Genomic DNA, 26613 nt, shown 5'->3' with positions numbered 1-26613 from the left:
TAAGATTCAGTCGGATGGAGGACCCCCGTTTAATTCAAACGCTCTGGATAAATTCACTCATCTTCATAATGTAGCCTGGCATCTTCATTTGCCGTACCACCCGCAGTCCAACGGTGTTGTGGAAAGACACATAGGTCTGTACAAAGAGCAACTTCACCTTAGAGGAGGAGGGACGTTTAAAAACTGGACTAAGTTTAATCACGATATCCTTATTTCACTAAACACTGCTAAACCATTATGGGACGAAGCTAATGTCCAGAAACCTCCACCTTGGGAGCCCAAGTTCCAACCAGACGAGTTAGTGTGGATTTCAGTACCGCACCCCCATCAGTCTCATCCACAAGTTCACAAAGGGACGGTTCAGCGGTCGGGACAATATCCCAATACCCTATTCTGTCCAATTGGAAGAGAAGTCCGATCGTCCTCCTATTATCGTTCATCACAACTGGATGACTCGTCGTTCCAACGTTCACCCAGTATCCTTACAGTAAATCCAATTATGAGTCTTTTGTCTTGTGTTGTTGTTTTCTCTCTTCACAGGACTAACCCCAGAAAAGTAATAATTCACAACCGCCCGAGTGTGAGATTCATCGAGCTCCAGACTGCAGTTCGTTCGAGTTAATAGAGTGATGATTATAAGGAGACACTGAGACGGCGAACGTTCATTAGCTCAGGACTTGCTATAACACTATTTACTCTCATTTTGTTAAGTATTTTATTGACATTGTCTGTTATTAGGAGAGGACGGACTAACTACCAGACGAGGAAAGTCCCAAGCAGATGTTCTCCAATCAGACGATGATCAACAGTTGTTGTTATATGTTCAAAGTTATTGTATTTTGTAACTTGTTGAAAAGACCGGTCTATCAAGTTGTTTGTTTATGTATATATATAAAAATTACTGGTTGTTAAAGCTTTGCCAGGTCAGTGAGTCCCGAAACAAAGATGCCGGATGATAAGCTGATGTGTCTAAAATTCCAGTTGTGCCGTCAGCCAGGGGGCATGTCACAACCCAGTGATTTTGGTGCCTCGGCACGGTGGAATTTTCCCGCCACATGAGAGCCTTTTGCAAAGTAAAAGGTTTTCTGTTGCTGCAGAAAACCCCCGGTGCAAGAGAGTTCCCGCCATTCGAATGTAAATTTGTGTCCCGCTATTGGCCAGTTCTAAATTATGCACGTGTTGCGGCTAGTAATTGGCTTGCTAGCCGTTTAAAAATTAGCGCGACTTCTGCCCAAGTCGGAGAACTTTGAGCACGCTGCAGAGTGCTTCTGAAGAGATCTGACTCGTGGCTGAGCTGATCGATAGACTGATCACCTATCGATTCGTCTACCCGTCGCCGAGCACAATCCCAGACGTATCCTTTTCCCTGCCGGCCCGATTTGTAGACGGACGTGCTGGCTTGAGCCCTGCCAGCTGGAATAACTAACGTAGTTGTTCAGACGACCGGACCGTTTTCGTCGCAACAGCAAGCGATGTAAGTAAAGTTTTACAACCATAAAGCTTTCTCAGCCTCTCTATTCACCAGCCCGCCCCGACGAACCGGTAATTATTGAAACACCTCGAGTCGGCTTTGGCCATCCGAGACAATGGACAATGGTTTTTGGGGACCCAAAAGTTGCTGTCAAGCTTCTATCCAGTTCCCAAGGTTTCAAACAAAGAAACTCTTGCATCAAGATGTGGCGGAAAGACGGCAGAGATTGGAAGTGACCAGATCATCCAGTTTTTCCCCGCAGCTCACCCCAGTAAAGCGCCACTTAGGCAGGGACCATGGCCTTATAGCACCAGCAGCTGACAAGCTGGCAGGGTGACATGAAAGACAGCAGACAAGCTGTCAGCTGCCCCCTCATCCCTCCTCCACCTGCCAGGGCCTCTCTGACAATCAGTGCTGAGGGGCGGAGTGGCATGAAGGGCAGCCAGCAATCAAGATGATGGCCACTGCCTTGTCCCTCCTCTCCCCCTGGGCCTCTCTGCCAGTCAATGCCCAGGGGCAGGGCTTCTCCACCAATCAGCACCAAGGGATGGGGCTGCTGTGAAATGCCCATGAAATCAGCTGTGTGCACTGCGAGCAGGCTGCGTAAAACCCTTTGTCCTTCCGTGATCTAAGTAGGTCCCTAATAGTAAAAGGACTCCATTTGAACTAGAGTAACTTGGATATTTAAGTTCATTGCATTCAGTCAACTTGGCTTGCAGCCATGTGGTGCCTTATGTGCAATTCCACAAGCGTGTGGAGATTCCTGGAAGCTTCGTAGTGTCACCATCCAAATCATCCCCCCTACAACTATGGGTTGTGGATCATTTAGCAACCTGATACTGGCCAAATACACAATGGAGAGTCATCCAGAGGGCTTGAGAGCGGGCTAGAACAGGATAGGAAAAGTGTGGGAATGAAGAAATACTTAGTAGTTAGAGAGGAAAGCACTTGACTGCCTAAATGAGTAGAGAGCTATTAGAATGGAGTGAATGAAGGTAGGAAAATAAGTTGTATGAAAGTTATATGAAAGAGGTAGATGCACAGTGGTTAAAGGAGACAAGAGTTAATGGACCCTGGCTGGAAGGAAATCAGACTCGGGTGGGAGAGAAAACAAAGATGTGTCTGACTCTTTTTGTCATGAATGTGTCCCTGCTCTTTACAAGTGCTCTCCAGTTTGCTAACAACAAAGAACAAAATCTACTCTCTCTTTCCTCCCTCAAAAATATTGTGGAATCAGCAAGACAGCTGCTTAACTTCACTATTCAGTTACCTGCCCTGTGTGTTTGTGTGGACTGCACATCTTTGGGCAGAGACTTTCTCTTCATATCTAATTGTCAAGTGCCCAATGTACTGTAGTGCTTTATAAAAATATTAAATAATAAATCCCTACAAGTCATCCTACCACTCTTTATTCAGAGAAATTGAGCTGCATTACCTAATCTGTCAGATGTCTTGAGCTATAGAGATTACCCTAAAGAAGTCACACAACTTGACCAGATCCCACAGGGATGCAGTGGCTTATATGTAGGAGGATTTTTTTGCAAAATAGTATGAAGAATTTAGGATAACTTTTGAGTGTTTCAACACATTAATAGCTTTGACTGACATAAATTGGTACTTAAATATAAAAAAGGATTCATATCTTGCACAGAACACAGAAAAACTGGGGGAAAAACAAGAAGAATCTGTCATATACTTTTGTTACTGTTCTGTGACAAATAGTATGTGTAATATGCTCCATGAGAAATATTACTTATCACTGTCTTAAATAACTTGGTCAGAATGTTTTTTGCCTTTAAATGTAATAGTTTTCATTATAATTATTCCTCTTGTGTTTTTATAATGCTGTACGTTTGGATACTACTGGACTCTGTGCTTTGGCATCTTAAGTTCAGCTTATCTCACTGGATTCCTGAGAAGGGAGTTTTACAAAAAGACTCCCTGTTTTTCATGCACATGTCAAAGAAATAGATATCTGAGAAACACCTAGAATACTTAGGCTTGATTCAAGTAGGCAAGTAGTGACTTTGCACAGGAACTTGCCTGGAATTTAGTGAGTGCATTTCATGGGAATCTTCCTTGTCCTTCTCAGTATTGCAACATTTGTCACATTGCACATTTCAAATCCATAGAAGGTAAATGAAAGGTAGAATAATCACTAGAAATAAGAAAATGAAACTGGAGCACTGAACCACTCAGAGAGAAAATCTAGTTACATATTCATCGAGCCATGAACTGATCATAACCTCAGTGTTTATTAGTCTCTTCCCCCTGTCCACATTACATTAAGCATATGGCACTAATCTGTTTTTTATTACTAGTCTCATGTTTAAATGACCTGCTAGAATGACAAGTTCAAATCCCAGCCCTTCTGTCTTCTGCAGTTTAGGTCAAAAGGTGGGCATCCCATACTCTGTACCCTTTGTTTAGGCAGGGCCTAAAGCTGAAGGTTCTGTCTTCTCAGTCCTGAGCATAAAAAGTCCTACTGTAGTTTTTGTAAGAGTAGGAGTTTCTCTCTGATTCCTTAACCGAAATGTGTTTATTTTCTGCTGCTGTAATTAATATGTTTTGATAAATATTTGCTGCCCCAAACCCAATGATGGCCACATTTCTTTAGCACATTATGTATAGACACCAGTCATGTATTTGGATCTACGCGGGTCAGCATTTGCACCAAATACTATGTAAAATGTTAAATGTGTAATATAGTTTAGAATTATTTAAGATGAAAATATATACATATACATTTTGTTTTACTTCTAAAATCTCTTCATGGAGGGATGAACACTTTAGCTGTGTCAACTAGTTTACAGTTCAGTCGATGTCAGCTAATTTACAGTGAGGTTGTGATTTTAAGCTGAGACTGCTTGCTGACAAAAGGCAAATGAACACGGAAATGTTAAAAAAAAGAAAAAAATACTCCAGCCTGGTGATTAGCAGGGATCCTGGTTTTCTTTGGTTTAAAAAAAAGTCCCCAGTTTTTGGTCAAAAAAAAGTAACCCCAAATCCATATTTTTCTGTGATTTAAATGAAACATCACTAATATAGAGATATGTATATAGTGTTTTATTTTAATCATGGAAAAATATGGATTTGGGGTTACTTTTTTTTAACCAAAAACTGGGGACTTTTTTAAATTGGAGAAAACCAGGACCTGTGGCTGATTAGTAGCTCTCTGCACTGTTAAGGAACAGCCAACTTCATGCTCTCCTATGAGGCAGGGAGTATGAAATGTCAGTGCATCTCAAATCCAGTGAACCTGAAACCTGTATAAGCAATGGCGACACATAGGGGGTGCGTGTGGGTGTGCCTGTGGGCACTCCCTGAGCTTGGCAGTGCACCCCCTGTAAAAAGTGCTGCCAATGGTGCCTGGGGGTGGTTGCCGCTCACCACTCCCCACCCCACCCCGCTGGTGACACTGCCAGCGGCATCTGTGGGCAGTCCCTGATAACTGCAGGCTGTTGCCAATGCTGCCGACGGCGTTTGTGGGTGGTTGCCAACCTTCCCCTGCCCCGCTGCTGACACTGCCACAGCTGCCTGTGGGAGCTCCCCGCTTGCTACCACCCACACTGCTGACACCACCTGTGGGTGCTTGCCAGGCCCCCCAGCCTCCAGGAGCACGCAGCGCTCATGAGTATAAGCATGATAGGTGGTTAGAAAATACCATGTAAAAATTTTGATGGGAAAAGTTTTCTAAAAAAAAAAAAATCAGCCAAAATGCCTTCCCTTTTCTGACCAGCTGCACAGTGATCTGAATGGCTTTTCTTGAAGCAGAGCGCTGCTGAAAAGTGGAGAGCAGCGCCTGAAAGTGTGACATTCTTTTCCTCACCACCACCCTGGCTTTCTGCCGGAATTCTGGGGAGGTCTTCCACGTCTTACTCAGGGCCTCAGCCTGACTTGGAAACCTGAAGAGCACCCGAGGGTCAATACAATCACGGGGCCTGGCTAGGAGGCCCCCTTGTGACAACCAGGACATCTTGCCGCTCCGCTCGGCTTGGCCAGAAGATCTAGGCCAGGCTTGGCCCCTGCATCGCTTGAGCTGTCAGGGATTGGAGAGGACCCCAGCTCCCACACCAGTGATACCAGCCCGGCACGGCCCAGCACGGCGCAGGGGCCCGTGTCCCGAGGCAGTGAGAGGCGGCGGCCCCGACTACATCTCCCAGCAGCCCCGGGCGCGGGAAGGGCGGTGCCTGGAGCCTGGCGGGCGGGCGGGCAGGCGGCCGCTGTCTGCTCTGCCCGGCCGCGGCCCTCGGAGGGGATCGGCTGTGCTCAGCGGCGAAGCAGCTCTGCCATGGCTCTTCCCTCCGCGCCCTTGAGAGTCTGCATCGTGGGCTCCGGGAACTGGTGAGTGCCGCAGGGGAGGCTCCTCCTTCCCGCGGTGCCCGCGCCCCGCCCGGGGGATGTGCCCGGCTGCGGGCGGTAGCTCCGGAGCCGCTGTCACGGCTGGCAGGGCGGTCCCCCGTGGGCATGGCCTCTGCCTCCCCAGCGGGGAGGGTCCTGGTGGCAGGGCCCTGCTCCCTCCTCCCGTGCCCCCTTCGCAGCGGAGCTGAGTGGGTTTCAAAGGCTGCTGGTCAGCAAAGCGGGGGGAAGTGCCTGCAGCATGCGTGGAGAAGGGTGCGTAGGGGTTGCTATTGAAAGTTCACTTGATACCCAGTCGGACGAGGCGCCGCGTCAATCCTTGGGGGTCTCTGGTGACGGGAATCCTAGGGGCAACAGGTGCGTGGGGTGGTGGTTGTAGCCGTGTTGGTCTCGGTATATAGGCAGGCAAGGTTTCATGGTTTCATAGACGTTAGGGGCTGGAAGGGACCTCACAGATCACGGGGTCCAGCCCCCCTACCCTAGGTCAGGAAAGACTGCTGGGGTCATTTGACCCCAGCAAGATGGGCGTCAAGATCGCCAGGGTCATTTCTTTGGGGAGATGTAATTATCTTTTATTAGACCAGCAAAACAGTTGGGGAACAGTTCTTTGCAAGCTTTAGGGAGAAGGGCACATGCTACTTCCGGATGTCTTTGGTAGCTGTGTTGGGATGAGACACAAAGAAATGCAAACCTCTAGAACGCTTGGTTCAGAGATGGCCCAACTAAGAAATTGCAAAAAAAATAAAAAATCTTTCTTTGCAAGCTTTCAAGCACACGCACCCTTATTCAGGCTGAAGGAAAATTAAAGATGGTAAAAGTCCCCATAGGCAGAAAAAACCTATTTTTGCACAGAGGATGCTTCAGAGAGCTCCAGTTGCCTGCAAAGGGACAAGATCTGTGCACACTGTCATGCATGTTTCTGTGACGGAGAAACCACAACTGTTTATTTCAAAACAGCCAAGGCAGGAGGAGGGCCCCTTCCAGTCCCAGTTTTGAAGCTTTGCTCAAGCCCAGCTGTTTCCGACTATCTGAAACTCGGAACCAGCTGTGTAGGCTGGCCTGTGCAAGACCTGTCCCACAGAGGTTTTGCTCATCTTTGCTTTTTGAGGAAGCGTTTTTCCTGTGCTCAGGAATTCTTGTGAGAAATTGTGGGTGTGTGGTGGTTGTTGAGTAGAGTCCGTTTGTTCCAGCATACCGGCGTCTGCCTGTGTTTAATTAGGAAGTGTTTTTATTTATTTTATTTTCATTCAATATTATTAAATTATATTTAATCTTATGTTAATTTTCAAGAGGAGTAAAGTGCAGTGGCAGTGTCCAGTCTTGTAGGAAGAGTAAAACTTCTAACACAACAGGCCTGATCTATTTCACAACAGGCCTCTACTATTTCAGGTCCTCATCAGAAATATTCCACTGAAGTCAGTGGGAAAACAAACTGAAGAATCAGCACTCTCCTTTGTCCTCTTCAGTCTGTTAAACTTTTCTATACAAAAGTTACAATAGGGTATTTTTAACCTGGTGTTTGTGATACCACTGCTACTATCAGCGCTGACATCAGCTGGCAGAAACATTAAAGACGCTGAACACTTCTTTTTCAGTCAGTCATTGCTGACTCTGTTGTCTGAAGGATTTTAATTTTTAAAGAACGCAGTGTCTAAACTTGTGAAACACACAGATCTCTTTTATATAGTGTTTGAATGCACATTGTCTATCAAGATAGCTGACAGAGATGTTTCAGGACACTGCACAATATATCATTAATCTCTTACTGCCAAAAAATGAGAGGTAAGGATGGATTAACTTCAGTGTCCCATATGTTGTGGAGCATAGAAAGTATAATATGCAAGCTTTTATTGCCAGAGCTATTGGCTTGTGAAGAGACTTTTGACAAATGACTAACAGCCTTGCTCTTTTTTTTCCATTGAAGGCAATGGAAGTTTTACTATTAACTTTTATAGGAGTAGAACCATACCTTTGAGCATTCTCTGTTTTGGTTTCCCACTCTATTATTATCCACATTGTAATTGCCCATCTGTAAAAAACAAAACAAAACAAAACAAACACCCCCCCCCCTCCGCTCCTAAATGGAAAGGTACCAATAAAGTACAAATCGTTATAAAATCTGTCTTCATGGTTGGTCATTTTAATGACCTTGAAAAACTGGGTGCTGCCAGGGATGGTTTATGGCTAACTTCAGAATACAGTTGCATAATTTTAAATATATCATTAGGACACTAAATAATATCTCTAACTTTAGAAAACTCCAAAATTTCTTGACGAGTACAATCATTCAGTTAGGAGGAGACAAGGGACTCTACAATTTGTCAAATAGAAACAGAGCTTTAGAGTCATGGTCAGTTTAACCTTAACTTCCTCTTATTTTTTTCCTTTTAGCTTGTCAATATTGTAATTATGCGAAGTGTGTATACAACTTAGACTTACTGAAGCTACAGCTGTCCTAGTGTGATACTAGTATGCATCAAAGTAAAAGGCTTTGTTGAGATTATCCATTAGCTACAGCCATGTAGGGATAACTTTAATTGTTGTTGTGGTTGTCTCATTTGGACCAGCTCAGCCCACAACAAATGTGCATACATGTACATAGCTGGCAGATATTTGCAGGGCAAAAATCTCAGATGTACACTTTGAGAAGAAAAGATGACAATATAAGCCAAATTTCTTTAGGTCACTGATAGTTGGTTCAGTACTGTCCATGGTGACATAAACTACCTACAAAGAAATGGAAGAAAAATAATGAATTTCAAAAGGTTATAATCTAGCAAATGATAAACAACTTTTTACTAAATGCTTCTCTTATTATGAGTGTTTTTATCATTCAAACTTTTCTTTCTTTTCACAGGATCCCCTGAGAGATCCTGATTAATACCCTGATTCAGGAAAGCATTTCCCAAATCAGGACAGTATTAAATCAATGCAATTTAAGTACATGCTTACTTTTCATATGAAAGCTTGTATGTGAGTGACACTCTAGGGCCTAAGTACCTAATTCTAGAAATGCTTGTGCTCATGAACAGTGAAATGGGAAAGTGCATATGTGTCTGTACCCTGAAGGTCGTAGTTGGGATGTTTTACTCCTTGTGCTTTGTGTGTTATCCTAAGGTCTGTATTACAGGGATACTAGGGTATACGAGGCAGTTAGTTTAAATGTATAAGTAGGTGAACTCGGTGGGACTTTGTTAAACATGCGCACACTATCTGGGGAACTGTCTGGGTGTGGTTTGATTCTGTTCAAAATTATGAACTCTGTGCCAAATTGCAAACTCCACTCTGACTGTAAGATTGGTCTCTTCCTTCTCCCTGTCTTTTACCCTCCATCTGGGACTAAAGCCTCTAATAATTAGCTCTCACAGGCCTAATAATGGTCCTGTCAAGCTATCTGCTATCAAGGGAGGCTGTAGTCAGGGTAGAGGTCACTTTAGCTATGAGGCAACCTGGCAGGAGTCTGTGAACATCTGCTGGAAGCTAGTCAAGCAACCAACAAAATAGGGAATGCCACAGAAAGCAGGGTATTTGCTGTCTTAGGTTATCTTCTGCACTTTGGGCTGATGGGCACATGCCTGCAGCAAGACTTTAATGAGAGGAGTAAACCCGGCTGTCCTGAATGTAAACAGAACCCAGGGACTCCCAGGGAAAGGTGATCTAAAGTAAAGGGCCTTTCATTTAGGAAAGTAATGTTACCAAGGGTCTGCAACCTGTTGTGCTTGAGTCTTTTAAGTAAAAACTTGGCAGAAATTCTGTTTGTTCACACCTATCATGTGCCTCTCAGCTTACTTCATGTTTTGGGGTGGAAAGGGTGTGCTTGACAGCAGTGATAACCTGAGGAGTAAGGACTAGACCCAGGTAGAGGGGAGAAGACAATTGGACTGTGAACTCCAGTTCTTAAGAGTTGTCTGACACGGGCTCCAGGAACGTACCTGGAGATTCCTTGGTAGAAGGGTCATGCCTAGACTTGGTTTAGACTCCAGAGGACCCAAGCAGTGCTCCTTACAAAGGTGGGCTGGGTAAAGCCAGGCTAGTAGAAGTAACAATTTAGGATTGCTGATGTAAGTCCTATGCCATTGAAAAATAATCATTCCAAACCAGGTCCTGTTGAGGAGGGTTGAGTTGTCAATGTGGAGGTCACTTTGGCCTCCTGGCAGGGGTCTGTGAACACCTGATTGAAATTGAGAAGAGTCACTTGACCGAGGGACTGGAAAGGTTACACAGAAGGGCAGGAGCTCTGAGCCATTTGCTCTCTTTGGCTATCTTCAGCATTGCAGGCTGAATGGCAAATGCCTGCAACAGGAGCCCATTGAGGCAAGGGGAAACCCTCCCTTCCTGAATGCAGATGGACCCCTGAGGCTCCCAGGGGAAAGTTCGGCTAAAGTAAAGGTATTGTATTTTGGAAGTTTGGGGATTTTCTTTTTCAATGGTCTTTATCTACTTAATATTTTGACTTCGTGAGTAAAAGCAATGTTGTGTTTAAACTTCTTGAGCAAAGGCTGCTTGCTCACATCAAACGTTTTGAACAATTATGCAGTGAACCAGAAGGCTCATTCTTGCTTGGATTCTGGGGAGATTGTGTTAAGGTTATGGTGGGAGTCTGCGGACTTGGGGCAGGCAGTGGCACTGTTTGCCCAGCTAGATAGGTGTTCTGTATCAAGACTGAAGGACAGTGCCTAGACTCAGTTTAGAGGCTCACAAGGTGCCCTCTGAGAAGTTCGGTGAGGGGCAGTCAGTCTGACTTTTGTGTCACATGCAGGACTGGGTTTAAAGGGTTTGATCATGCAGCTTTGATGCACGTGATCACATAGATAATGACATTCAAATGTTTTATTAGATTTGTATGGGGTTATGAATATTGCCATACTGTAGCGCCTTATGTATGGCCATGCTTTGCTGTGGCATTCCCTAGCTTGGCATGGAGGTTATGTATACATAAAGCCCTGCTCTTGTGTCCCTGTGTCTGTCAAAATGAGGTGAAGGGAGGGCAGTGCAGCCATAAAGTGTGTGGAAAAAGAGAGAAAAGTGGGTTTCTCAGTGGGCTTTAGGTGTAAGTAATTTTAAGCATTTTAAGTGGGTCTGTGGTATCCTACTTGGTCAGACCTCTGCATCTGTAGGGAGTGCTGTTCTCTGGAATTAAAACACCTTGTTTTTTTATTACAGGAGTAGCATTAACTGTTACCTGGAAAAAATAATTATGTTGTACGAGAGACTTGTGTCTGTGTGGGCTTTCCTATGCAACTGAGCCACTGCAGGCACACAATATTACAGACTAGCCTGCGCTGCAGAAGACCTGCTTTACTAGAAATAAATTGGCAGGCAGAGGAATTCTCTTGTCTTGTGATGTACCATGAACACTTTGCAAGCCAGACCAGGACTCCCAGGGCAGGGACTTGACTTCTGATGTCACATTGTCAGTTTTAGGACATGGAGGAGTGTGCAGGCTTGTTTGTTTGATAAGTGGTGGTGGGGAGTGGAATCTCACTCCATTTATGCACTTAAAATTCAGTGTCATTGTGACCATCCCTAATTCACTTCTCGTTCAGTTCCTATACAGTAACATTAAATGGGAAGCAGAGAATCCAGATCTTAAAAATCTTCCTAGACACAGGAAATCAAAGATCTATGTGCTCTTTTTGTGTATTGTATTCAATGAAGGAAGAAGGGAAAGCTCAAACCCCTAACTAGTAAGTGATAATTAAATGTGCTATTTAAGTTATACATGCTACAAAAATTGCAAACCCTTAGGCTGGTGCACAGTTTAAAAAAAAAAATCCATATGCAAAATAAGGCTGCTTTAGGATGAGTCTAGTCTTTCTCTGTCAACTGCATGTGCAAAATATTGGTGACGATTAAGACTGAACACAATACTTTTTTTTTCCTGATGTATACATCCTTCCAAATATTTCAGAGTACATCTACATAGTGCACACATTTGGGAGATGTGTGCACTATGTATCCTTCTTTCTGTTGCACAGTCAAGAAAACTGAGATAGAGATTGGCTAGGAAAATGGCCTACGCTTCCTTAGTGAGATGGTAACAGGCAAATAATCCAGGATTCCCAGTTACCAGTTTTATATTCTGGCCACTAGCTCATGTACCCTTCTTTGTCTTACTGATTCTTAAAAGCTAGATTAATTGGTTTAGGACAAAGATCAGCACCATACTGCCTGCAGGCTGGATCTAGCCCATAAAGCCACTGGATCCAGCCTGCAGTACCAGATGGTTTGGCTTCTTTCTGCAGTTTCCTGCTCTGCGGCCAGGCAGCAAGGAGCTCCATTACGGCCAGGCTGTGCCCATGCTACTACTGCTTGCACCACAGCCAGGGAATGGACCGTGCAGGTTCTAGACTGTGGGGAACTGGAAACTAAGGGAAGGGGTGGGGTGTTCAGCTCCTACCTGCCTGGCCCCAGCATGGGTGCAGGCAACATTCCCTGCTACTGACACAATGCCAAAGCTACCTGCCCTGTGTTAAACCAGAGCCAAGTTGTTCCCATCTGTGGCTTGTTAAAGGTTGCCAGCCACTGGCTTAGGACAGTAGCTTGTGTCATGCTTTCTAGGATGGAGTAGGCAGGTAGCATAGCATTTGGAATCAGGTTTGGGGTGTGTTTTTTTTTCTTTTCTCTTTTTACTAAACACATTTGTTGCCTTTCTGTCACCTCCTGGACTTGTAGTGCGTGAGACGCTACTGTAAAATTAAATGTTGCATTCCAAAGTACTTTGCAGCCTTCTAACATATAATATTTTTATTATTTGATTGTATAAGAACTGTTAGTGTATAGTCAAAACCTTTACATACTAGTGTGTTATAAATATGTCTAGCAGTACTTATAAAGTGACCACCAGACATGAAATGCCTACACTCGTGGCTACATTAAAAGCTCTTACTGTATAACTGATGGAACTCATTACAAATATTATGGTTGTAATACACAGTGGCTGTTAGGGCAGTAAGCTACATCAGTGAATTTAAAACACTATCTCATCTCATAATAATACAGGTTTCCCTCGCCAACTGCTGGAGTTAGGTTCCTGAAAGTTCCCATGGTTGGCAAAACCGTGGCTGACAAGACTAAAGGCTTATGCGAAAAATGGCAGGTGGTGGCATGGTGTGCAGTCATGGAAAACAGTGGTTACTCAAATCTGTATACCGTGGTAGCCAAAATGCTTTCCAGAATATTAACCATGGATACTCAAAACCGTGGTTGGCAAGGGAAAACCTGTACTCTGCTTTCTAAAACACCCAGGCTTTTATTTTTATTTCTTGCATGCACTATGGTAACTTCTGGTCCCTTGAAAGGTAAAGAAAAGGGAAAAGAGAAATGAACACCAGTACTAATAAACCCCCCCCCCCCCCCAAAAAAAACCCTCCTACCTGCACACCCCACATTGTGAACCTAGTGTTGACTATCAAGTCAGTTGCTCTGCATATTGTCTTCTGTATTTTTACAGTTAATTTTCTTGTGTGATTAGTAGGCTTCACATAAATGGGAAGCCCTCCTCTGGTTCAAAGGCCCACCAGATTAACAGGCATCAAAGAACTGTCTTTTTTCCTTCTGTTTTTCCTTTCTTTCAACCAACTGGTTACTGTGAGAGAAGACTCTGCTGCCCTAGTCTTTCCCTTATAAATAACCCAACTGTTTGCCTCTCATGGTTGCTTTCCAAAGCAGGCTGGAATTGGGGATAATTCCCCTGTTGTATAGAGTGTTCTGACAAGTATCAGGTAAGTTGAGACCAGAATCCTACTTACTTCACTCTGTTCCTACTTAGGACGAACAAGATAAGAGCAGAAGTATAACTATTGTTTTTGGTTTCAAGAAGATACAGAAGTTCACATTTAAAAGATCATTGTCACAATTGTCACAACTGTAAATGTACACCTTTTGCTTCTGGTTTCGCTCAAGGCCTGATCAAGTGATCCATAATATATATATATTTAATTACATTTGTTATTTATTTAAAACGTTGCAGGTAGCTTTTATTGCTGCATTACAATTATAAATCTTTTCAATCTGTGCTTGTTAGAACTATCTGAATCCCCAGTGAATGCCAGATGAGCAGAAAAAGCAATTAAGGGTGTTATGAGTAAATGTTTCAGTCTACTGAGTTCTAACTATATTTGTTTGAGAAAGCAGCATGTGTTAATGTTTGGTATACCTTTTCTTTCTCTCCTGTTCTACTAGATCAAAAATATTAAATAGTAATTGGGTTAATACCCTGAGACTGCTTATTTATTTTCAAGTGATTTTTTTTTTTTTCTTCCAGAATGAAATTACTATTGTTTTGGAAAATCTTCTTCTGTTTTCTTTCATACAGGGGCTCTGCTGTTGCCAAAATAATCGGCAGTAATGTGAAAAAAATGCAAAAGTTTGCTTCCACAGTAAAAATGTGGGTCTTTGAGGAAAATGTTAATGGGAGAAAACTGACAGATATAATAAATAATGAACATGAAAATGTAAAATATCTACCTGGATACAAGCTGCCAGAAAATGTGGTAAGATTTGAAGCTAAACTTGGTCTAGTTTTTTTTTTGGGTGGAGAGAGGGGAAGATTGCTTATAGTAAGTAGTGAGGTAGGAAATTGTTTAATTTTTTCTTCTTTTTTTGCTTTGTTTTGAATCAAATTCCAGTTCATGTACTATTTTGCTGATGCCATTGGCATCATTTTAGTGTTTTGAACAGCCAAGCTAAGATTGGTATCTAACAATCCTGTAATGGATCTTCCTCTTCAATAACTTAATGGCACCAAGTGTGCCAGATGTTGTATATGTATGCACATATGCAATTAAACAACAGATTAATGCTTCAGCCTTTTAAAACCACTATAATGACTTGCTCTACATTTGGAAGGGAGCTGAATGGTAAGTTTGGGGCCTTTCCTGATTCTCTGAAAATGCAGCTATCACTGTTGATCTTTTGAGAGGGCACTGAAATGAATGGCAGGTTGGTCACAGGGATTCTGATTCCTAGCTTTCTTTGACCTAGTATGGTCGAATGCAAAGTGGACATAAATTGTTGCTGTTCAGACTTGGCAGTATTTCATATCTGCTTTGCACTGGTGTAAATGACAAGGGAGAAGACAAACGTGATTCTGGCTTAGAAAGAAGCAAGAGTGGGAAGTGAATGCTGCAGTTCAGTAGGAAATCCTTTGGGGGGAGGAGCGCAGCAGCCTGCAGCTATATTATTGTTCTGTTGGCATCAGTCAAAACCTAAATCTCACACCAGTTCCTGATTTGAAATAATCCTTTTTATATGACAGACCAGGCAACCTTGGTGCCTGGTCTATCCATGGCAAGGTTTTTCACGCTGATTCTCACCACTGGTGGTACTTTTTAGCATCTGCTGTTCAGCTTCAGAACTGATGGAAACCTTATTTTATTTATTGCCTGTGCAGTATCTTATGTCTGTCAGCACTTGTTGGACAAAGCTAGGCTGGCAGGGAACTTGTCCAAGAAGCTGACTTATTTTCAACTAAAACCTTTTAAAAACAAAAACTAACAATGTAAGGAAGCAGATGTAACGGCTCCTTTTGAAGAAATATGAGTTAAAACAAATAATACTTTCCTGAGTGTAGTGGTGTATCAGAAATCTACACTATTTTGCCGGACTAGCAACTAAGGAAGAGCAGTGTTGAATTAAAGAACATTTGTAAACTACAGTCAGGTAGGTATACACATGTTGACTACTGTCACTTTCATGTTTAGCTGATTGCACCAACAAGAGTGGTGGGAAAAGAGTCCTTTAAACATGTGTCCCAAAAGGTCTATTGTTGGATGGTTTCAAAGCACTTGATGCTGTTGCCTTTGTAAGAATGTAATGCATGTATGGGTGGCTTTAGCTTTGTTTTTGTTCTCATTGATGTAGCATGATGACTTTCATCTTTCTCAGCAACAAAACCAAAATACTCTTTCATGTGGGGGAAACAATTGCTCTAATGTCCTCTCAAATAACTTGTTTTGTTCGACTGATCTTTTTTTTCTCCTGAAACTTCTTGTACAGGTTGCTATCCCCAACCTTAATGAAGCTGTGCAAGATGCAGACATGTTGGTCTTTGTCATTCCGCATCAGTTCATTCATAAGATCTGTGATGAGATCAGAGGGAGGGTACCCAGGCGAGCTGTTGGTATAACTCTTATCAAGGTATAGTAAGTTCTGTATATTAGCTCTGTCAGTAAGCAGTGAAATCTTCTGAAACCTTATTGGCCTAACCAAACTTAGTGTTCGGCTTGAAAAAGCTTTCCTTTTCTCAACAATCCTTTTTGTTTTGTTTTTTCTTGATCATTCAATATGACTTCTTTGGATGTATAATGAGGATCTGATTCCTGGTCCTTAGTGAATTGTTGTTCAACGATACATATTTTATGCTAGTATTTCTGGTAACTAACAGAGAAATGAGACTCAGCAAGACCAAAACGCTGGCTTGCATCCATAGATGCTTCTCAAGCAAATCCTGGGACGTCATTCTCCCCCTGTACTCGGCCTTAGTGAGGCCGCAGCTGGAGTACTGCGTCCAGTTTTGGGCTCCACAATTCAAAAAGGATGTGGAGAAGCTTGAGAGAGTCCAGAGAAGAGCCACGCGCATGATCAGGGGTCAGGGAAGCAGACCCTACGATGACAGGCTGAGAGCCCTGGGGCTCTTTAGCCTGGAAAAGCACAGGCTCAGGGGTGATCTGATGGCCACCTACAAGTTTATCAGGGGTGATCACCAGTATCTGGGGGAACGTTTGTTCACCAGAGCGCCCCAAGGGATGACGAGGACGAATGGTCACAAACTACTACAAGATCGTTTCAGGCTGGACATAAGGAAGAATTTCTTTACTGTCCGAGCCCCCAAGGTCTGGAACAGCCTGCCGCCGGAGGTTGTTCAAGCGCCTTCATTGAACACCTTCAAGATGAAACTGGATGCTTATCTTGCTGGGATCCTATGACCCCAGCTGACGTCCTGCCCTTTGGGCGGGGGGCTGGACTCGATGATCTTCCGAGGTCCCTTCCAGCCCTAATGTCTATGAAATCTATGAAAATAGCTTAAAAATGTTTCACATCACCAGGTTTTTCAGGCTTTTAACTTATTGTTTGTGAACACATTATTAGATGAAGAGCTGAGCACAAATATAACAGTCTAGTTGTTAATTCACATTTCTCATGCTGAGTTGATTGTTTTAAGAACTGACAAGAGGCTCTTATGTGACTAAGAGAACAGTGCTTTTGTTCACGTAAAAGATTTTGCGCAACAAGAGAAACTGTTCAGAACAATTCAAAAGATAAACCAGCCCCAGAAAGATAATGGGGTTCTAAGCACTGGAATATGCATTTTACAGGGGTATTCATAGCATTTGTAACAAGCAAGTTTCTACTTTTAAAGTGGTTTTGTTCCTGTGTGTTTAGCTGTGATAGATCTGGCTAGTCTCATAAGCTTTGGAAGGCGTTTCTTTGTTTTTCTTGCCCTACATTTAGTTAAGAGTAGGCTCTTTATTTTCTCAGCACACGTTTTCTTGTCTGCTGTTGTTCCTGGCACAGGGTCATCCTGTAAATCATTTAGTTTTTGAAGAAACTTGTCTGTGTTTATCTTTGCTAAACCTGCTGACTCTTTCATGTTTCTGTCAGTGTTGCCCTATCAAAAAGACTTGGGTCTTAAAATTTATTGCAAGGTAACACTGTTTTATTACCATTGCCATACTTGTACAGATAACCTTTACACAGAGAAGAAGGATGAGAGATGCAAGGTATAGTAGTCCAAGGTAGTGCTGAAACTGATAAATGCCTGGCACCAACAGCTTCTGAACAATGTGACCATCGTAGATGGCTTTTAGCCTTGAAACAAAATCTGAGATTTGTCATTTTGACATTACTCAATAGTTCAGGCCAATTTGAATCCAAGAGACATCCCTTCACTTGAGAGGAACATAATTTTTCTCTAATTTGTTAAATATATGAACTGGATTCTGATGATCTTTGTCAGCATAAGCCTGGAATAACTTTAACAGCATTGCACCTACAACATTCCACAATATCTGAAATTAGAATCGAAACCTGTGTTCCCCACTGGTGCAGTTTAAAGGTTTGCTGATTAATAATTGTATTTATGTATGAGGAGTAAATATTTAGTTCATTAATAGGGTGTAATAGAAAATATTTTCAGTGTTTTAAAAAATAGATGTTATTTTAGTTTTAATCTGAAGCATGTGATATAATTATGTGGCAATATCAGCTGATACGAGGGAAAACTGATTTCCAGTGGTCACTTGTCACTGTTGAGCTGACTCCATGAATCAAGAGGCACTCTTGGAAGAAATGGTACAACCTGTTTTTAATTCCCATCAGTGGGACTGCAAACTATACATTGCCAGCTTCTGTCTCCAGACACAAACATATACCCATTGCATAGTGGAAAAGAGAGGCAGAGATGTGATCCTGGCAACAAAATTAATTCCCCTTTTGGTCAGGAGTTGAATATATTTTTATTTATTCTTCTCCAACATCTTGACACACTGTCTTTTTAGTTAAAATCAAGCCTTCTTAGACTCCTTCCTTTATATCTAGATGTAGTTCTGCTTATAGTGGTCACTAGAAACACCTGGCTTTAGTGAAGTCTTAGTCAGAAAAAGGTTACATAAAAGAGAACCTTGTTTGTCTCAGTGGTTCTTTATTAAGTATACACTTTTCCACTAAACGGTGCATGTGTAACTGCCAGACCTACAAACGCAACCTAATATCTGTTTATATAACTGGCTGCTCAGTGAATAAGGCTCTGCTTGCTGAATTACTCCCATAGTGCCGTGTCTGTAATTGCGTTCCCTTAAATAGGTTAGACAGGCTTGAATGTTTGGAATGTAGTAAATAACTGTGTTGATGCAAGAGGATAGATGCAGTCCGATTTTACTTTTTTCAGTACTGCACCACAGTGGAGAGTACAGGAGTGAAAGAGCAATTTGAAATAGTCTCTGGCTAGCCCCTGGACAGGTTTAAGGTTGATCTAATTCAGATCTAGCTGTTTACAGACACCAAGGGCTATGCCAGTAGTTGGGGACAGCTGCTGCTTACACTACCTGAGAATTTTCCTTGTGCAGGGCTATTCCTCAAATCACATTCATCTTGTTTACTTCCTCCTCTATGATGTAGTCCCTGTGCGGGCACAACTCCCTTTGACTCCAGCGGAAGTTGTACCTGTTCACAAGAGGAGTGAGTTTGGTGTTCAGGCTTGTAAGATCTTTTTAAACACAAACTAGTCATCCACATATTTCACTTAATCTTAGTGAGTTGTTCCAGATACTTTTTACTAGGGCTGTGCGAAGCTTTGGATGCTGATTTGATTCGGAGGAGATTTGGCTTGATATGGTGGCCAAATCTGTGAATCTGAATCAAATCAGGAGACCAATAAAAAAGTCCAAATTGATTTGAAGCTCTCCAAAATGGTTCAGAGAGCTTCGGAGATTTGGACAATCCCCACTCTCCACCGCAGGGAGCTGGACCCAGACTCCATGCTGGTAAGGTGGGGAGGGAGGGAGCGGGGGCTGGAGGGGGAAGGAAGGGAGCATGGGGGGACCCCCACCAAGCCCCATCCCCTGACCCCCACCATTCTCTCAGCCACGTCAATGGCTGCTCCTCCTGTCCCCAGCATCCCAGCTCTTTAAAAAATAAGTCCTGCGCTCACCAGCTCCCACTACGTGGGGGATGATCCTCGCTGCCCCCCACTGCCCTGCACTGTTTGGGTGGCTCTGCAACAAGCCCCACCCCTTCCCGCTCCCCCAGCCTCCCCATGGCTGCCCCGTCTGGCCCCAGCTCCTGGTTCTGGTGTTTAAAAAAAAAAAAAAAAAAAAAAAAAAAAAAAAAAAAAAGCCCCACACTTACTGGCTGCTGCAGCAGCTGTCAGGGCTTCTGGGGACTTGTGTCAGAGCTCCCTACACAGCATGGGTCAGCAGAGATTGCCCCCCATACCTGGCAGGAGCTGGTAAGTGCAGGGCTTTTTTAAATTTTTTTTTAAAGTGCTGGGATACTGGGGCCGGGAGGGGCAGCCACTGATGGGGCTGGGAGAGCAGGCAGGAGATGGGCCTGTTTGATTGCGAGATTCGGCCAGTTCAGCAGTGGCCAAATCGCCAAATCAGAGTTGGCCGAATTGATTCAGGACAGTGATTCAAATCACTGAATTGAATCGCTGTCCCCCAAATTGTCCGTATCCAAAGCAAATACTAGCCACTTCACACAGGCCTACTTTTTACTGACCTCAGACTGAATGGCAGCTGTTGGTTAATTGCCTGTTTGGGGCCTTAAAAGAGACTGTAAAAGCCTCTTTGGAGCTCTTTAAAAAATGACATGCACATCTGCATGCTTTCAGGTTCTCATTGCCCTGCAGTATGATCCACAAAGATTTTAAGTCAGGTCTGCATACTAAGTCCTAGAGAATGAAGAAGCAACATGAAAGTGGGGAAACTGATGCTCTCATCTTAATTGTCTGGTTTGAGACATATAGATCTCATCCTATCTCTTACTTGCACAACGTTACAGCATTAAAAACAAAGCATTGTTTGAGCCATAGAAGTACAAAATCCCTGCCAGCCTGAAACATTTTCTGTGACTTATACATTGCCAAATGAATTCCAGCCTTTCCCTTTTGTGCATTCTTTTTAACCCATGTGTAGTTCAAAGCAATCATCTTCTAAGTGCTTATATGAAAAACCTATTTGAAAATAAGGCCTTGTAAAGAAAATGTGTGACTATTCATTCTTTTGGGAAGGAGGAGGAAAGTGGTGAGCCCTGGGCTTTTTCTCCCATATAAAAGCAGAACACGTTCACATTTTAGCTCTGTGGGAGAAGAAAATTAATACAAAGGATGGTGGCTCAGTTTAATGAATATGGTACAGGCAGGGGCGACCTGAGCCAGCTGCAAGGCCCAGGGCAAATCGGCTGTGCAAGGCCCTGCTGCCAGATGCGAGGAAGCCAATGGTGGATTCAGCAGCGAGGGGTCGAGGCCGGGGAGGGGGTGCTGAGTGGCTGGACGTGAAGCTGGCGGCAGCACGGAGTCGCTGCGGCTGCTCTGCCCTGCTCCGTGGGACCCCCCAAAGCGCACGGCCCAGGGTGGTCACCCTGATTTGCACCCCACCCCCAGGATGGTCCTGGGTACAAGAAGTTCATAGTGTTGAACAGAATCCAGCACAAATATCAATGTGTCGTTCATTCTCTTTCCTCATTCTCTATAAGATTGAAGGCAGAACACTTTACAAAAGTATCACTGAGATCTATAGATGAATAACGTAACATAAAAGAAAAAATATTGTCATTGTTCAGGCTTTTTGTATCTATAAACTTCCTTCTCACTCTGTAAAAGTGTCTAGAACTGTCTATTCTTAATAAGCTGTTGTTGGCAATAAATGCAAAGGAATTCTTCTGTGATACTTCAGTTTGGGGGACTTCCCACAAAATATTATACCTCAGTTGTAAGGTTTAGTCCTGTGTGACACCTTGTTCATTCTCATATGCAACTAAGACAGTGAATATAAATTAAAGATCCAGTCCAGTTGGAGTTGAACACTCCTCCCGTTTGTAGGATTTGGCTCTTGGTTTAGTGTAAAAAAATAAATAAATCCTGTTGTCATCATTCCCAGTTGTAAGTGCTGTTTTGTTTCAAAAGAAGGTATCATAAGTAATCATAACATGGACAGGACGGCATAGCCAGAGGTGTCTATATGGCTATAATGTCTTACTCTTAACATGTTCACTATTTTCAGCTTTTAAGTGCCTAGGTTTTATTGTAGCTCCCACCCATGGACAAGAGTAATTGTGATACAGTCTTATCTAGTATGTCTAGTGCCTTTTTAGTAATTCACTTTAATGTTGACTTCAGGGGATAGATGAAGGCCCTGAGGGACTCAAGCTGATTTCTGATATTATTCGAGAGAAAATGGGAATAGACATCAGTGTGCTGATGGGAGCTAACATTGCCAATGAGGTAGCAGCAGAGAAGTTCTGTGAAACCACAATAGGTAAGGTGTCATGCAATTAAACAGTATTCAGAACAAACTGTTATCCTCAAAACTCATCATGAAATCACTTGAATGTCATGGTTGTCAACATTAGTCAGTCATTATCAGAAGGGCTTATGACTTTCATGTTTCGTTGTTCGACTACCTATAAAGCTGACACTGCCAAAAGTAGCAGCAGGGTGTTTAGGGTGAAGGCAGGGCTGGATTATGATATGCTGGGGCCCTAGGCTATGTCAAGCTTAACAGGCCCCACCCATAGCATTACCAAAAAAAAGTGTATTATTCAAACAGAAAGGACATGATTTAGTATTTAGAGGCCCCTCATAATGTGAGGCCCTAAGTTTGTGCCTAAATCCACTCCTGGGTGGAGGAAAAAGGGAGGGTGCAACTATAGCATCTCACTGGGGCTGTGACTTCAAAGCAACCCTTTTTCGTTTACAATGGAACAGTTAAGCATCACCCACCCCCAAAAACTAGAAGTATAACTTTGGGCTTGGTAAAAGTTTTACAGTTATGTGTACAGTAACTTTATTCAGAGCTTTTAGGATATATCATCATTGCAATTGTAACAGGAACCTTCAGCTCAGCAGTTCCCAGACAGTAAGTCATGGCCCCTATTGGGGGTCCACAGCACTTCTGAGCATGTCATGAGCCCTACACAAATTCAGTTACAACAGCTAGAATCAGACCAGAAGGGATCTCAAACCTGAAATATTGGCAATGATTGCTTTAATTCCAAAAGACGAGACTCATTCTTGTGTCTCATGTCATCCCTTTCCACCTACCAAGGTAACCTAAAAAATCTTGATCATAGTTAAATAATTTTTTTGTGTATGTTTTGTTCTCAACAGGCAGTAAAATCCTGGAAAATGGCCTTCTCTTCAAAGAACTCCTGCAGACCTCAAATTTCCGAATAACTGTAGTGGATGATGCAGATACAGTTGAGCTTTGTGGTGCTCTTAAGGTAAGATGAGTGGGGAAGGGAAATGAGGGAAGGAAAAGGTATTTACACTTAGAAGCTCAATTTTTATATAAACCATGCATACCAGAATGCCAGGAAAGAAGCATGCTCTTGTGGTCCTAGTGAAACGGAGGACTTACTTCATTTCTTTCTATGCCTTCATCACATACCTACTCTGTGGCTTTATATACATTTTTAATATTTTTTAATGCTCTGTGCTCGTGGAATGCTAATTCAGTTCCAGCATCCAAGCAAGGTATGGTCTCCTTTTTGCCTAGACAGCACCTTCAGTCCTACTGCAAGGAGAAGGGAATGAGAAGCTAGACTTCATGAAGTAGTTCTCCCACTTGTTGTCTGACTGGATTATAAAATTTGTCATTCTGGCTGTCCAGTTAGCCCAGCTCTACAGATTAGAGAGGGCTTTCCTGACGATCTTAAATTATTGCAGACTAATCATGAGGCCCCCATGGGGACGGAGGGAGTGGGGCGGGTCATGGGAAAGAGGGGAATGTGCCCATCAGATCTGTGTGCCTGGTGGAGGTTTGGTGCAGGCTGGGGCTCTGCGCCCTGCTGCCTTTGCCCCAGGAGCCACACACTTGCTGCGCTGCATGTCCCCTGCCCACAGCCTGCCTCTGCCCCGTGCACAAATCCAGGGCGCATGTGCCCCCCTGTGCTTCCCTTGGGGGTGCACACAGTGGCAGAACTGTGCCCCTCCACCCCCACACCTGGCCTCTGACTCCATCCCATGACCCGCCCCTGCCCCAATCCCTCCCTCATTGTTGGGGCCTCAATTTGCCCCCCGCCCCTTCCCCTCCACAAACTTATCTGCTGGGCGGTGTCGGTGTGCACATGTCATTGTGCATGTCTGTGTCTGCCCCTCACTCCCAAGCCACAGCCCCCCCAGCCCTGCTGCTGCCTCTCACTCCTGACCCACAGTACCCCACACATTGCCAGGGAATGTGGGAACCTCTCCCCCCCAAACTCTACACACACAGCCCCCCACACCTCCACAAATTCCCACACACCCTACCCCTTCCCCCCCCACACCATACAAAGTACCTGGATAATTTTGCATAATTTGAATTTTTCTGCCCATAGTTTTGAATTTTTAGCTGTGAAATTAATATCGTGATTAATTGCGACTAATTTTTTTTATCGCACAAGTACATGTGATCAAATTTTTTAAATTGTTTGACAGCCCTATTTTTTTCACAGCTCTGTGTGTGTTGTTTCTGTAACTAAGTTGTACCACAAGGAAGTGAAGAATAGCTTAAACTAGTTACTATTGATTTTTTTTTTCCAGGTGAATTTACAGGAAATTTTTATATGGACAGTATTAGTAGCTTATGCTCCTGGCCAAAATATGCTGGTTCACGGTCTCAGAAGCAGTTTCACTGAATGCAACAAAGTAGTAAAATTATACTTATTACACTTTAGGAAGTAATTTTAAAAGAAAAATAAATCTCTGAAATAAAACAAGGCAATGTGTAGTACCCATCAGTGTAAATGTCATGTAATGATAGTAAATGCTAGGTTGTGAACTACAGTATTAGCTTGTGAAGCTGTGGTGCTAGCGAATTCATAGATGTTAGGGTTGGAAGGGACCTCAATAGATTATTGAGTCCGACCCCCAAATGGCTTAGTCTAGCTGAACACTGTCTGGTTCCTGGTTCTGTCCGTTGATTAAGGTGTGGGCGAAGGGGAGGGAAAGAAGAAGTGGCAGAATTTGTATGAGACCAGGTGTGATGTAGCTTTTACTCTGAAGTTGTCCTACTTGGAAGTCCCAGTTGGAATGATGTAGGTGGTCTATCTTGGATGGGTAGGTTCTGCTCTGATCTTGGGGTATGTTAATGTCAACTGGAGTAACTGCTGGCTGTATTACAGCAATTCTAGATTTGTGTTGGTGCTACTGAGATCAGAACTTGGGCTAGTAATCAATTCTTAAAGGTTTTCTAGTAGGCACAATTGTGAAGTTGCCACCTTAAAATGCTGTTGCAGTTGGCTAGAAAAATGCAAGTGTTGAAATTTATTTTGCACTCATTTCTTTATTCTTCAGGGTAAAGGAGCTGTGTAGAAATGATGATTCAGAATGGGACAGAGGTAGAAGTGGACTTAAACTACCAAATATAGGGGTTTATACCAAGTGGCATAGAGTATCCATTGGAATGGAGTTGTACTAGCTGAAAATCTGCTGCCCTTCTAGATTGTAAAAAAATTGGGAGATATTTCATAGATTTCATAGACATTAGGGCTGGAAGGGACCTCGGAAGATCATCGAGTCCAGCCCCCCGCCCAAAGGGCAGGACGTCAGCTGGGGTCATAGGATCCCAGCAAGATAAGCATCCAGTTTCATCTTGAAGGTGTTCAATGAAGGCGCTTGAACAACCTCCGGCGGCAGGCTGTTCCAGACCTTGGGGGCTCGGACAGTAAAGAAATTCTTCCTTATGTCCAGCCTGAAACGATCTTGTAGTAGTTTGTGACCATTCGTCCTCGTCATCCCTTGGGGCGCTCTGGTGAACAAACGTTCCCCCAGATACTGGTGATCACCCCTGATAAACTTGTAGGTGGCCATCAGATCACCCCTGAGCCTGTGCTTTTCCAGGCTAAAGAGCCCCAGGGCTCTCAGCCTGTCATCGTAGCAAGGTATCCAGCTTCTCAAGATGTTCCTTCACAAAGTCAGCATTAATGGAGGGCAGGGGATCACCCTCACCCGGACTTCCCGGCCCTGTAGCAGGCACGGGCGTCCCACGGGGCTGATGAAAGACCGACGCAAAGTACCTATTTAATAGGTTGGCTTTTTCCTGGGCGTCAGTTGTCAGTTGCCTCATCTGGTTCAGCAGGGGTCCAACGTTGCCCCTGCTTTTCCTCCGGCTCCCCACATATCTGAAAAAGGACTTTTTATTGTCCTTGATGCTCAAAGCTAGCTGGAGTTCAGTTGCAGCCTTGGCTTTCCTGGTCTGCTCCCTACAGGACCGGACCAGTGCAGAATAATCCTCCTTGGAGGTGACTCCCATCCTCCATCCTTTGTAGGCCTTTCTTTTTAGCCTCAGGAGGTCTGCTAGGTCCCTGGAGAGCCAGGGGGGCTGCTGTGCCCTCTTGCTGCCTTTCCTCCGAGATGGAATAGACTTAGTTTGTTCATTGAGGATTGAGGAAATTACTGAGAATTTTTTATTTGTTCAAGTTAAATTTGGCCAGGTCTAAACTATACAATTTTAATAGTAGCATGCAGTTTTAATAATAGTGTACTGTGTTGTTCTGATTATAAGCGGACCCTGCATATAAGTCACCCACGTTTTTTAAAGTTCGGTTTTAGGAAAAAACAGCTTTTCCCTGGAAAATAAGTCAGTAACTAAAGATAATGATCATGAGCATGAACTGCTCACACCTTTACACAATCCTACAGGAGAATCAAATAACTAAGGGAGGGACCCAGAGGTTTAAATTACCTAAAAAAATACTAAAGTAAAAGCTGTGCTGAAAAAAATCTAAATAGGTATTTTTTTATTGAATTGACAAAAGTGCTGCAAGTACAAAACTGCAGGGGACGAATGATAGGTCCTCAGCAAAAATAAGTTGAGTGCAATCTTTATAGCTCCCTCTAGAGGAGGAAAAAGGTAGATATGTAATCAAAATGATACAGTATTGTTTATCATTCTGCATTGCTTTGCTTTGCTTTGCTTTCAGGAGAGGGAAGGGCTGGCAATACGTAAGTTAGAAGACAATGTTCTATCACAAGAGAGGAGTCTTAAATAAAGATGTCTGCAGCAATGTCAGTTCAAATTGCCTGCAGTACTAATGCAAACTGCAGTCATCTGGATGCAGCAGTAGGCACAAGTGTTCTCCTA

General features: G+C 43.4%; 1 protein-coding gene across 3 annotated transcripts in view; it reads left to right on the top strand.

Moving 5' to 3' along the window:
* Positions 1-5650: 5650 nt before the first annotated feature.
* GPD1L (glycerol-3-phosphate dehydrogenase 1 like) overlaps positions 5651-26613 on the top strand; it is a 36661-nt gene continuing 15698 nt past the window's right edge. Inside the window, exons 1-6 of one of the 3 annotated variants that reach the window (XM_014603266.3) lie at positions 5659-5815; positions 11377-11517; positions 14148-14325; positions 15830-15970; positions 21669-21807; positions 22659-22771. In XM_014603266.3, the coding sequence (XP_014458752.1) occupies positions 14191-14325; positions 15830-15970; positions 21669-21807; positions 22659-22771 (528 nt within the window). In that variant the 5' untranslated portion in view covers positions 5659-5815; positions 11377-11517; positions 14148-14190. Of the gene's footprint in view, positions 5816-5924; positions 6086-11376; positions 11518-14147; positions 14326-15829; positions 15971-21668; positions 21808-22658; positions 22772-26613 lie in introns of those variants that run through there. The other 2 variants (XM_019498035.2, XM_019498036.2) reach the window with 2 other exon arrangements.

The sequence above is a fragment of the Alligator mississippiensis genome, chromosome 5, assembly GCF_030867095.1.
Source record: "Alligator mississippiensis isolate rAllMis1 chromosome 5, rAllMis1, whole genome shotgun sequence".
In the NCBI taxonomy this organism is placed as follows: Eukaryota; Metazoa; Chordata; order Crocodylia; family Alligatoridae; genus Alligator; species Alligator mississippiensis.
Note: the sequence above shows the minus strand (reverse complement) of the source record. Positions and strands in the feature narration are given on the sequence as shown.